This window comes from Epinephelus lanceolatus, chromosome 24 (assembly GCF_041903045.1).
Source record: "Epinephelus lanceolatus isolate andai-2023 chromosome 24, ASM4190304v1, whole genome shotgun sequence".
Taxonomy (NCBI): Eukaryota; Metazoa; Chordata; class Actinopteri; order Perciformes; family Serranidae; genus Epinephelus; species Epinephelus lanceolatus.
This window is the reverse complement of record NC_135757.1, coordinates 842,625-856,851: the sequence shown is the minus strand read 5'-3', so window position 1 is coordinate 856,851 and position 14,227 is coordinate 842,625. Positions and strand designations below refer to the sequence as shown.

General features: G+C 39.8%; 1 protein-coding gene across 2 annotated transcripts in view; it reads right to left on the bottom strand.

Annotated features, from left to right (window-relative positions):
- The window catches only part of LOC117250229 (kalirin-like), a 45,004-nt gene that overhangs the window by 6,377 nt on the left and 24,400 nt on the right, over positions 1-14,227 (bottom strand). The window contains exons 39-49 of one of the 2 annotated variants that reach the window (XM_078165703.1): positions 13,524-13,626; positions 11,413-11,577; positions 8,014-8,218; positions 3,309-3,359; positions 3,096-3,199; positions 1,874-2,005; positions 1,673-1,786; positions 574-644; positions 429-495; positions 220-323; positions 60-129 (exon numbers count right to left, since the gene is read on the bottom strand). In XM_078165703.1, coding sequence (XP_078021829.1) covers positions 60-129; positions 220-323; positions 429-495; positions 574-644; positions 1,673-1,786; positions 1,874-2,005; positions 3,096-3,199; positions 3,309-3,359; positions 8,014-8,218; positions 11,413-11,577; positions 13,524-13,626 — 1,186 coding nt within the window. The remainder of the gene's footprint in view (positions 1-59; positions 130-219; positions 324-428; positions 496-573; positions 645-1,672; positions 1,787-1,873; positions 2,006-3,095; positions 3,200-3,308; positions 3,360-8,013; positions 8,219-11,412; positions 11,578-13,523; positions 13,627-14,227) is intronic. The other variant, XM_078165704.1, reaches the window with a different exon arrangement.

Here is a 14,227-nt window from a genome sequence, read left to right as displayed (position 1 = left end):
ACAGCGCCCCCGTCTGTCATCTGCACACACCTTCAACCACTGGTGAAAACTGAACTCACGTGTCTGATGAAGAGATCGGCCAGCAGGTCATGATTCTGAACGCAGCGGTCCAACTCCACCAGGAAGAAGCTGAGAACAAACACAAACACAATGAGTGTGACACTGTGTGTGTGTGTGTGTGTGTGTGTGTGTGTGTTAATGTGTGTGACTGTGACATACTCGCGGTGCCAGTCGTAGATCTGCTGGATGTTTCCGAAAACGATCTTGTCTTTTCCTCTCATGTCCTCTGGGATTCCTCGGACCTCCAGCCTGGACATGAAGCCCTGAGACATCCAGACACACAGACAGACACACAGACAGACCACACATTTGGATTTCATTCATAGTTTAAACTCGACATTCAGCTGCTGAAACTCGGCATGTCTCACCTCCACAATCACGCCCAGATCCTTCACGTAGTCCTTCTCTGATTGGATCATCTCGTTGACCACAAACCTGCAGAGACACACGGACGTGAGTTCACGTTCAATGCTCACACAGAGAGACACGTGTCTATGACGGTGTCTGTCTCACATGCGTCCTCTCAGGGCTTTGTTCCTCTGTTCCGTGTCCGACTCGTTAGAGCCCTGATCCGAGTCCAGAGCCTGAAGACAGAAAGGAGAAACAGGTTAAGCAACTAAAAACACCTTGATTCTAATCAGTTAATTTTTGAGTCCAAGTGGACGTTTGTGCTAAATTTGAAGAAATTCCCTCAAATTGTTCTTGAGATACTGTGCCTAGATAACATTAAGTTGACTTGACTTGATAGTAATGCGACGGACGAAGTCACAGTGACCTTGACCTTTGACTTTCAACCTTCTATGGTCAAAATTGAATCAGTTCATCGCTGACTCAAAGTGGCGTTTGTGCCAAATTTAAAGACATTCTGTTGAGCTGTTCTTGCGATACAGATTTCATGAAAATGCAATAAACGAGGTCACTGTGATCTTGACCTTTGACATTCCACCCTGTAATTCAGTCAGTTCATTTTTGAGTCATAGTGGACGTTTGTGCCAAATTTGAGAAATTCTCTTAAACTGTTGTTGAGATATCACTTTCACGAGAACGGAACGGACGAAAAACCCAAAATCATAAATCCGGTGATATAACAGTTGACGGTCATCAATATAACTTCTAATATATTTATTGATTATTGATTCGTTGATTCACAGACGTTTCATTTTGATAAAAGATGTTAATACTCATTTTATTTTCAGTGAAACTCGTCCGGCTTTACACTTTGATCAGTTTTATATATTTTTGTAAATGGATTATTTTTCAACTGTTGTCAAGACAATTTAAGACGTCATGTTGAATTCTGGGAAATTTAAACAGTCACTTTTCACTACTAACATTTAATAAGAAAAAAACAACTAACCAGTAATGAAACTGAAACGTCCTGTTTCCAGAAACCAGCAATCACATTTATAAAGAAGTAAAATAAACACAGAGCCAGACAGAAGAATGAGTTATACAAATACACAAAATATGGAAAAACGTCTGCGGAAACAAATTTACTGACAAAACTCGATGAAAAACTTACTGAAGACAAAATACTGAAAAAAATATTACAAACAAAGAAACAGCATGAACCATGTTTGTTTACAGAATACACAAACAGTATGTTGTTTACCTCGGGGTTGTTTGGGTCTTTGATGATCTGCATGGGAGGTGGTAGCGGGGTGCTGCTCTCCTCCTCTGGCTCCTCCTCCCCTCCACTCTGCCCCGCCTCCTCCTTCCTCGCCTTCTGCACAAACAAACAGAAACGTTATCTTTTCTCTCTTTGTTCTCTCATCCTGTGTGTGTGTGTGTGTGTGTGTGTGTGTGTGTGTACCATCTGTGCGTTGCCAGTGAGGGGCGTGGCCAGCTCCGTCCTGTTGTCCCGCCTCCTGGTTCTGATTGGAGGTTTCTTCTGTCCGTCAGCTTTTCCCTGACTCAGCCTGCGGACCGGACTGGTCAACCAGCGCTGCAACAAACAAACAAACAAACAAACAACACAATGTCAAAGAGACTCACTTCAGAAAGTAATACATAAAAATAAACTACATAAATAAATATGAATAAATAAATCTCTATAAAAAATAAACTAAATAACATAAATTAAATGAAAAACAGAAACTATCTAAGTAAATCGAGAAAAATATAAGAAATATTATGAATATAAATAAATACATCAATTAATTAAAAAATAATTGAGTAAATCCAGATTTAAATACAGGAATATATTAAAAAAAAACTATGAAAAAATATCAGTGAAATACTCAATTGAACAAAATGAATAATAAAATAAGTATATATATATATATATAAAGAAAGTAAATGATGAAATAAAAACAAAAATAAATAAAATAAAAAAGGAACCAATTAAATTAATGAAATAAATGAAAACCAAAAATATAAACTATACCAAATAAATGAAAAAAGTAATTAATCAAAATAAATCAATATAAATAAAACAATATAAGTAAATAAAAATAGAAAAAGTAAATAATCAAATAAATAAAAGTTTAATAAACTTAATAATCTTGATAAGTAAATTAAAATGAAAAATCTAATGAATTTAAAAAAAATAAGAATGATTAAATAAATATATTTTAAAAATGTATTAAATAAATAAAAAGAATATAAGCTAAATTAAATAAATAAATAATACAAATAATTAATCACAATAAATGGAGCTAAAAACAAATAAATAAATACATACAAATAAACTTGATAATCTTAATGAAGAAATGTAAAAAATAAATGAAAATGAAAAATAAATAAAAAATGGGGAAATATAAAATAAACACATAAATAAAAAATAATAAACTAAATACAGTGTGTAAATAAATAAATGAGAGTACATAAATCAATATCTATAAAAAATTAACATAAAAAAACTAAAATAAAGTAAAATAAAAATTAAATTAGTTACTAAAAAATAATGAAGTATATTCGAAACATAAAATAAATAAATAAATATGTGAAAAGATTTGTCATCATAATTCATTAATTATAGGAATTCAAAACAACAACAACAACAACAATAATAATAATAGTGAGCCTGACTTTACCTTCAGTGTGTTTCCAGTTCCAGATCCGCTGCGCTTGGGCCCCGGAGAGCCGGCGGCACCCCCTGGAGCCCCGCCTACTCCATACACCGTGGGGGAGGTGGCACCTGAGGGAGACAAACAACAAGACGATGATGATGATGATGATGATGATTAAGAAGAAGATGAGTTCACTGTCCGTCAGCAGGGTGAGTAAATACTGGACTGTCGACTCACTTTGGGCAGTGATCTGGAGCCCCGAACCTTCGGAGCCGTACAGGGCGGAGTCTGCAGACACAAACAAACAAACAAACAAACAAACAGATAAACAAATGGGTTTGATCCCAAACAGGGCAAATCCATAAACAATAATAAGTAACATTATTTTGTAAGAGTTGTGGCCAAAAACATGTTTTATGAGGTCACAGTGACCTTTGACCTTCAACCACCAAAATCAGATCAGATCATCCTTGACTGGACGTTTGTGCCAAATTTAAAAAATAAATAAATAAAAAAAAAAAAAGATTCCCTCAAGGCCTTGTTGACATAAAGCATTCAAGAGAATGGGTGACGTCACAGTGACCTTTGACCTTCAAAACACCAGTGACTTAAAGGAGATGTTTGTGCCAAATTTTAAAAAATTCCCTCAACCTGTTCTCAAGATATTTCCTTTGTAAGAATGGGACAGAGGGACAGAGAGACAGGTCAAGTTTAACCTTTTGAAAAACATATTTTTTCAGTAAACATATTATATATTATTATCATTATTATTATTATTATTATTATTATCATTTTATAATATTAGCCAGTGTTCAATCTGACTCTGCCACCAGAGGGCAGCAGCTCCTTCTCTGTGCACATAAACTATATATGAATAAATAAATCTCTATAAAATAAACTAAATAAAAACAGATATATGAACAAATATAAAGAGTAAATAAGTAAATGTTAATAAAACTATATACACTAAATAAATAAAAAAAAATAAGGAAAAACAGTAAATGTAAATAAACATAAATAAATAAATAAAATTAACTAACTAAATAAAAACAGGATAAATAAATGAAAAAAATAATCAATCAAAATTAATAAAAATAGAAAAATCAGTTTACTAATTAGATATAAATAAAAGATAAATAAATTAACTTGATAAATAAAATTTAAAAAATAAATCACTACAGTAAATAAATAAATATGGGAAATAATTATAAATAAATAGTAAATAAAGAAATATTTATAAGAAACAATTAACTTTCTAAATAATAAATTAATACATAAATAAAAATACAAAATACACTTAAATAAATAAGAGTAAATAAAGTGATATTTTTGAAAATATTCAACTGACTAAATAATAAATAAATAAAACAAATTAATGCATAGAAATAGAAAAATACAATAAATTAATTCATTAAAATAAAAAGTAAATAAATCAGAATAAATAAAATAATATTTATAAAAAATAATGAACTTACCAAATAATAAATAAGTAAATAAAAACAAATTAATACATAAATACAAACTGAAAAATAAAAATTAAATTAATAAATAAATAAATCTATAAAAATAATAATTTAAAAGAAATTTGGCTAAAAATATTTTTATAATAATAAATACTAAATTGTTGTTGTCAGACGGGGCATCAGAAATAAATCTAATCCAACATTCAGAGCCTCACACCGGCGTCACCTTGCCGCCTGTGTGTGTGTGTGTGTGTGTGTGTGTGTGTGTGCACATTTACGGTCGCCTTAAACAGCAGTCACGTGACGAGCGTACACAAAGGTGCCGTACGATGAGAGAAATAAGTCACGCCGTCTCCTACGACGTTGAAGAAAAGAAAGACACTCTGACATCACCAAAATATTTTCTTTTACCAAACGTGTGCGTGTGTGTGTGTGTGTGTGTGTGTGTGTGTGAGTGAATTTGTATTTTTCACAGATCTGTTTTTTATTCACAGAAAAGTTGAGGTGAAACATTAACAGAGAGTGAGACAGTTTTACTTCCTGTCGTCCTCTGACAGGTCACTGAGGACCGACCTCCTGCACACACACACGCACACACACACGCACGCACACACACACACACGCGCACACGCACACACGCACACACACACACACACACACACACACACGCGCACACGCACACACACACACACACACACGCGCACACGCACACACACACACACACACACACACACACACACACACACATTGTGTGTTGGGTGTGGTAGTTAATGGTAGACTAAAGCTCCTACAGAGAAACTTGTATGTCCTGTTTGACACACACATACATGAACACAGGTTACATTCCTACACATGTCAGCGTAGCCATGACGACAGGTCGACACACAGTCACCTTGTTCCGTCACACGTTAACACACACACACATATACACACTCGTCTCTCTGTCACATTAAAACCCACCTCGCTCGTCCTCTCCCTCTCTCACAATCCATCCCCAAACTGCAGAACAATCCCAGCATGCACCTCTGCTACTCCGCATGCTTCAGCGTCCGTCCATCAACACACACACACGCACACACACACACACATACACACACACGGGTTCAAATAAAGACACGGCCGGAGACGCAGCCGTCTGTTTGTGACTCTGCTGAATGAGCTACAGTCACAGCTCTGGGGGCGGGGCATAACAACATGGGCGGGGCCAGATAGTATGTGGGCGTGGCCAACAGGAGGAGGATCAGTTCCTGTCACTGCTGAATAAATGTAACGAAATAAAATCTGTTCAAATGTAGTTAAAATAAAGAAAGAAAAAAATCTGACAGAATAAATTAATAATAACAAAAATAATAAAAATTTTAATAAACTGTGGAAAACAGTTATAAATAAAATAAAAATTATAATAAACATGGAAAAATAGACGGGAAAAATGTTCTGTCTAAAATCAAAATAAATTACATATTTAAAAAAATAAAACATAATAATTGTATAATATATATTTATATTATAATTAAACAACAACAAATAAACACAAACATTGAGACACATCTATAAAATAAGTCAAATCATTTATTTGACTTATTTTATAGATGTGTCTCAATGTTTGTGCTTATGATGAATGAAAATGAAATAAATATAGAAAATCAATGGGAAAAATCAACTGCACACAAACGTGAAGAAAAAGGATTCAAACGTAATAATATGATTAAAAATAAATATACATAAGAATGTATTTATAATAAACAGAATAAAACATTACAATAAATAAAAATTATGGAGAGAGATGCCATGATTACAATTTATAAAGTATAAATAAAGATAAAAATACAATGAAAACAAATCTAAATGCATTAAAATAAGAAAATGGATAAAATAAGTGTTAAAAAAAACAATGTATGATATTAACAATAAAAGAAACATGCCAATACACACTAAGAGCAGGACGTCCCCTCAGACACTCTCACTGTGTCCTGCGGTCCAATCTGAACTCTGTGGAGATGTTTTCTGTCAACACTCAACAATAATACACAACTTTAATCTGTCTTTTAATGCTGGTGCTTTTTGTCTTCACTTGTGGGGACATTTAGTTTGTTTTCTTTGTCACTTGTGGGGACATTTAGTTTGTTTTTAAATTGTGACTTGTGGGGACATTTAGTTTGTTTTTAAATTGTGACTTGTGGGGACATTTAGTTTATCATTGTGACTTGTGGGGACATTTAGTTTATCGTTATCACTTGTGGGGACATTTAGTTTGTTATTAAATTGTGACTTGTGGGGACATTTAGTTTGTTTTATTTGTCACTTGTGGGGACATTTAGTTTATCATTGTCACTTGTGGGGACATTTAGTTTGTTTTCTTTGTCACTTGTGGGGACATTTAGTTTGTTTTTAAATTGTGACTTGTAGGGACATTTAGTTTATCATTGTGACTTGTGGGGACATTTAGTTTATCGTTATCACTTGTGGGGACATTTAGTTTGTTATTAAATTGTGACTTGTGGGGACATTTAGTTTGTTTTATTTGTCACTTGTGGGGACATTTAGTTTATCGTTATCACTTGTGGGGACATTTAGTTTGTTATTAAATTGTGACTTGTGGGGACATTTAGTTTATCATTGTCACTTGTGGGGACATTTAGTTTGTTTTATTTGTCACTTGTGGGGACATTTAGTTTGTTTTATTTGTCACTTGTGGGGACATTTAGTTTGTTTTTAAATTGTGACTTGTGGGGACATTTAGTTCGTTTTCTTTGTGTCTTGTGGAGACATTTACTTTTTTTACATTGTGACTGTTGGGGACATTTAGTTTGTTTTCTTTGTGGGGACATTTCGTTTTTTTAAATTGTGACTTGTGGGGACATTTAGTTTGTTTTCTTTGTGACTTGTGGGGAGATTTAGTTTTTTTAAAATTGTGACTTGTGGGGACATTTTCTTTGTTGTAGTTGTTACTTGTGAGGACATTTAGTTTGTTTTATTTGTGAGTTGGGGGGACATTTGTATTGTTACGGTACTTGTGGGGACAGGAACTAATAGACTGACATCATAAAGACATGTGTCCACCTCTGGCTGTCTCAGTACCTAAACTGTCAAAATGTCTTCGGCACGTAAAGTCCGTCTCAGGACTGCAGACTTGGACAGAAGCTCAAAAGAGACATAAGACACAGTTCCAGATGTGTCCTCAAAAGTATGGAAAGTCCTGGTTGATTATGAGCTGCAGGAGACACACACACACACACACACACACACACACAAAGACCCGTGGGTGTGTCTGAACTTTACAAACTGGGATTTAAATATTTAGTGGACACGGAGACGGAGACGGACAGGATGTGGGACATCACAACAACACTGTGGGGTCGCCTGAGAATGTTTAAAGTTCCCTCTGTGTAAACAGGAAGTGACGTAGAGCAAACACAGGAAGTGCTGGTGCAGGAATATGAGGTCATGTGAGGGCGGAGACATGTTGGTCAGATACTCACCCCTCCCGGCGCTGACGTTAGAGGACGAGTTGGACGCGTTGGAGGACGAGGTGGTGGTGGTGGAGGACGAGTTGAAGGAGGAGGAGGTGGTGGTGCACGTAGAGGAGGTGCTGGAGGAGGTGGTGGAGGCCGGGATGAGCCCCTCCATGTCGGCTGCACTGTGGGAGTGTGACAGACAGAGGGCGCTCATCGGCAGTAAACCCTCCTGCAGGAACACAGTGTAAGAGACAAGTTACTGACATGTGGGGACAGTTGCTTTGTGGACGACTAGTGGGGACCTAAGTTAATTGTTGTGGTATATGAGGACCAGTCATTGGTTACCTGCTGAGGAGACGTTTGATTGGTTACCTGCTGAGGAGACGTTTGATTGGTTACCTGCTGAGGAGACGTTTGATTGGTTACCTGCTGAGGGGACGTTTGATTGGTTACCTGCTGAGGGGACGTTTGATTGGTTACCTGCTGAGGGGACGTTTGATTGGTTACCTGCTGAGGGGACGTTTGATTGGTTACCTGCTGAGGAGACGTTTGATTGGTTACCTGCTGAGGAGTCGTTTGATTGGTTACCTGCTGAGGGGACGTTTGATTGGTTACCTGCTGAGGAGACGTTTGATTGGTTACCTGCTGAGGGGACGTTTGATTGGTTACCTGCTGAGGGGACGTTTGATTGGTTACCTGCTGAGGAGTCGTTTGATTGGTTACCTGCTGAGGGGACGTTTGATTGGTTACCTGCTGAGGGGACGTTTGATTGGTTACCTGCTGAGGGGACGTTTGATTGGTTACCTGCTGAGGGGACGTTTGATTGGTTACCTGCTGAGGAGACGTTTGATTGGTTACCTGCTGAGGAGTCGTTTGATTGGTTACCTGCTGAGGGGACGTTTGATTGGTTACCTGCTGAGGAGTCGTTTGATTGGTTACCTGCTGAGGAGACGTTTGATTGGTTACCTGCTGAGGAGACGTTTGATTGGTTACCTGCTGAGGAGACGTTTGATTGGTTACCTGCTGAGGAAACGTTTGATTGGTTACCTGCTGAGGAGACGTTTGATTGGTTACCTGCTGAGGAAACGTTTGATTGGTTACCTGCTGAGGGGACGTTTGATTGGTTACCTGCTGAGGGGACGTTTGATTGGTTACCTGCTGAGGGGACGTTTGATTGGTTACCTGCTGAGGGGACGTTTGATTGGTTACCTGCTGAGGAAACGTTTGATTGGTTACCTGCTGAGGGGACGTTTGATTGGTTACCTGCTGAGGAGTCGTTTGATTGGTTACCTGCTGAGGGGACGTTTGATTGGTTACCTGCTGAGGAGTCGTTTGATTGGTTACCTGCTGAGGAGTCGTTTGATTGGTTACCTGCTGAGGGGACGTTTGATTGGTTACCTGCTGAGGAAACGTTTGATTGGTTACCTGCTGAGGGGACGTTTGATTGGTTACCTGCTGAGGAGTCGTTTGATTGGTTACCTGCTGAGGGGACGTTTGATTGGTTACCTGCTGAGGAAACGTTTGATTGGTTACCTGCTGAGGGGACGTTTGATTGGTTACCTGCTGAGGAGACGTTTGATTGGTTACCTGCTGAGGAGACGTTTGATTGGTTACCTGCTGAGGAGACGTTTGATTGGTTACCTGCTGAGGAGACGTTTGATTGGTTACCTGCTGAGGGAACGTTTGATTGGTTACCTGCTGAGGAGTCGTTTGATTGGTTACCTGCTGAGGAGACGTTTGATTGGTTACCTGCTGAGGGGACGTTTGATTGGTTACCTGCTGAGGGGACGTTTGATTGGTTACCTGCTGAGGGGACGTTTGATTGGTTACCTGCTGAGGGGACGTTTGATTGGTTACCTGCTGAGGAGACGTTTGATTGGTTACCTGCTGAGGGGACGTTTGATTGGTTACCTGCTGAGGAGACGTTTGATTGGTTACCTGCTGAGGAGACGTTTGATTGGTTACCTGCTGAGGGGACGTTTGATTGGTTACCTGCTGAGGAGACGTTTGATTGGTTACCTGCTGAGGAGACGTTTGATTGGTTACCTGCTGAGGAGACGTTTGATTGGTTACCTGCTGAGGGGACGTTTGATTGGTTACCTGCTGAGGAGACGTTTGATTGGTTACCTGCTGAGGAGACGTTTGATTGGTTACCTGCTGAGGGGACGTTTGATTGGTTACCTGCTGAGGGGACGTTTGATTGGTTACCTGCTGAGGAGACGTTTGATTGGTTACCTGCTGAGGGGACGTTTGATTGGTTACCTGCTGAGGGGACGTTTGATTGGTTACCTGCTGAGGAGACGTTTGATTGGTTACCTGCTGAGGGGACGTTTGATTGGTTACCTGCTGAGGGGACGTTTGATTGGTTACCTGCTGAGGAGTCGTTTGATTGGTTACCTGCTGAGGGGACGTTTGATTGGTTACCTGCTGAGGGGACGTTTGATTGGTTACCTGCTGAGGAGACGTTTGATTGGTTACCTGCTGAGGAGACGTTTGATTGGTTACCTGCTGAGGGGACGTTTGATTGGTTACCTGCTGAGGGGACGTTTGATTGGTTACCTGCTGAGGGGACGTTTGATTGGTTACCTGCTGAGGAGACGTTTGATTGGTTACCTGCTGAGGAGACGTTTGATTGGTTACCTGCTGAGGAGACGTTTGATTGGTTACCTGCTGAGGAGACGTTTGATTGGTTACCTGCTGAGGAGACGTTTGATTGGTTACCTGCTGAGGAGACGTTTGATTGGTTACCTGCTGAGGGGACGTTTGATTGGTTACCTGCTGAGGAGACGTTTGATTGGTTACCTGCTGAGGGGACGTTTGATTGGTTACCTGCTGAGGGGACGTTTGATTGGTTACCTGCTGAGGGGACGTTTGATTGGTTACCTGCTGAGGAGACGTTTGATTGGTTACCTGCTGAGGGGACGTTTGATTGGTTACCTGCTGAGGAGACGTTTGATTGGTTACCTGCTGAGGGGACGTTTGATTGGTTACCTGCTGAGGGGACGTTTGATTGGTTACCTGCTGAGGGGACGTTTGATTGGTTACCTGCTGAGGAGACGTTTGATTGGTTACCTGCTGAGGGGACGTTTGATTGGTTACCTGCTGAGGGGACGTTTGATTGGTTACCTGCTGAGGAGACGTTTGATTGGTTACCTGCTGAGGGGACGTTTGATTGGTTACCTGCTGAGGAGACGTTTGATTGGTTACCTGCTGAGGGGACGTTTGATTGGTTACCTGCTGAGGGGACGTTTGATTGGTTACCTGCTGAGGGGACGTTTGATTGGTTACCTGCTGAGGAGACGTTTGATTGGTTACCTGCTGAGGAGACGTTTGATTGGTTACCTGCTGAGGGGACGTTTGATTGGTTACCTGCTGAGGGGACGTTTGATTGGTTACCTGCTGAGGAGACGTTTGATTGGTTACCTGCTGAGGGGACGTTTGATCTGTCGTTCTGACCAGACACCACCCGGGCCGTTCGGCAGAGCGCTCCACCAGCTCCACAGTCTGTCCACAGCGGACGCTGAGCTCTCCTGGTCCTCCGGAGGTGAAGTCCAACAACACCACCACTAACTCACAGCCTCCTGAGAGCTGCAGGGACAGACAGAGGGACACAGGTGAGACACAGTATTTTAAAGCAGTAGCAGTGTCCTCAGTAGCAGGGACGTCCCACAGACATCTCGTCCAGAGGGGTGTGTCCTGCAGTGACATCAGCTCTGCTGCAGCTGTCTGGGTGTGGACATTAAAGAGACAGATGAGTCTCTGCATCGTTACCGTCTGTAACCCAACACATTCTCCACCCGTCCAATCAAAGTGGGGCGCGCTGAGCTCTGATTGGCTGAGATCTCTGAGCGGAGCACGTGGGCTCCAGCTGGTGTGAGAAACAAACACACTCAGAGTGTCTGCTGGGACAGACGGGGTGTTCCCCGTCCAAATGGAAGACAGCTGTGAGGACAACACAGACACACAGTGGAAAGCACCACAGCAGTACTTGTACTCCACTACATGTACGCGACACAGCTGGGAGAAGTACTCGGATACTTTACTGAAAGTACAAATACCAGTGTAGCTGAGCTACGGAGGCAGATCGGTGTCAATATTAATTATGTACACAAATCAACAGTCTGTGTGTTTGTGTGTCATCTGTAAATAATAAACAACTTGTGCAAAAACAAATAAGATTTGTAAACGAAACGTTTTCACAAATACATAAATTTAACAAATAAAAAAAAATATCTGAGAACATTTAATTAATTTACAGGTAAATAAAAAGCACTTTGACTATCTTCCTAACATTTACAACTTTTAAATATTTGTGACTATCTTCTTAACATTTACAACCTTCAAACAGACATTTATAACTATCTTCCTAACATTTGCAACCTTCAAACAGACATTTATAACTATCTTCCTAACATTTACAACCTTCAAACAGACATTTGTTATTATCTTCCTGGTGAAATTAAATGACTTAATCTGCTAATGTTACAAAGGAACCATTGCTATCTCAATACAGTGTGACTTAGTTACAGCTAGCTGCCTAATGTTAGCTTGCTTGCTAATGCGGACAAAGTTAAGCTAATGTAGCAAAATACTGTCTTGAGTGGATAACATCAGCTAATTTATGCAACAGGATGCTGACTGCTCTCTCCTCCTCTCTCCTGAATTTAATCTCCCCCCATGCTGATAAACACCCTAGAGGAAACACTGACATGAAATGTATGGTGATATTTTTGTTTTAGCTAGCGAATGTGACCTAACTTTAGCTTTTTTTTGCGAATGGGGAGCTAGCTCGCTAACGTAATAAAGTACTGTCTTGACTGTATAATGTTATTTAATTCATCCAATGAAATGACTCTAACGTTTTGAAACAACCATCGCTAGATCAATACAGTGTAGCTCAAATACAGCTAGCAGGCTAATGTTAGCTTGCTAATGCAGATGAATTTATAGCAAGCTAACATAGCAAAATAAAGTCTTGAGTGAATAACGTCGGCTAATTCGTCCAGACTCCTGCGCTGGTTTACAAATGACATCACCAGCATCACCAGCAACGTTACGAAGCAGCTAACACCAGATCCGCTAACATGTAACTTAGCTACACAGCTAGCTAGCTCTTTAAATTAACAGTCTGTTCTTCAGACACATGGTCTGCTGAATCCATCTCAGTCTCCAGTCCACGTTAGTTTCACTGCAACTAGCTTCAGTTCCTCCATCCTGAACACCAACAGCTCACAGCCGGTGTGGGTGGGGTCAGAGGTCACGGCCGCCGACCCCACCCACACTACTTACTTCATGTAAGAACAGGTAAAGAAATCAAACGTACCTTGTGAGCAGAGCAGAGAAGAGGAGAAAGTTTCGAGAAAACAATCTGACGACTGAAGAGAGGAAACTCCCTCTCACACACACACACACACACACACACACACACACACACCCAGCCAGCTGCTGCAGCGGTGAGGTCATAAGACTGTGGGACACACCCCTCCTAATACACACTGTGTGTGTGTGTGTGTGTGTGTGTGTGTGTGTGTTACCTTGTCGCTGTCTGCAGTGTTTTGTGACGTTCGGGAGGCGATGGAGACGGTGTCAGGCTGACTGCTGGCATCACCCAGACTGTCTGCGTCCTCACTGGTCTCCCTGAGACAGACAGAGAGACAGTGAGACAGTGAGACAGTGAGACAGAGACAGAGAAACAGACAGAGAGACATGTTTTTCCTGAGTGATGTAAAATACACCTTGTGGCCAAAAGTATGTGGACGCCCTTTCCACATGTTTCAGTTCAGTTTGGTCCCTTAATTTATCCCTTAAAACACAACTAACACTCAAATCACCTAAATTAAGGCGTGTTCGTATTGTACTTTAAAAAGGACACTGATATTCAAAAAGCCCTTAAGTAAGTGCATTTAAGGGAGAATTTCCCCTTGACTTACATATTAATAAGATTAAAGGGGTTGTGATTTACATGAAGCCTCAGCTGCATATTAAAGGATGTGTGGAGGCACATTTGTGTCAATATTATTTGTGTCAGAAGACAATCAGTGTAAATGTGTAATCTGTAAATATAAAACAAAATAACTGATTATTAAAATAAAACAAACAAATTTCACAAATATCTGTTTCAAAGTTATAAATGTTAGGAAGATAGTCACAATTATCTGTTCAAAAGTTATAAATGTTAGGAAGATAGTCACAAATATCTGTTCAAAAGTTATAAATGTTAGGAACAGTCACAAATATC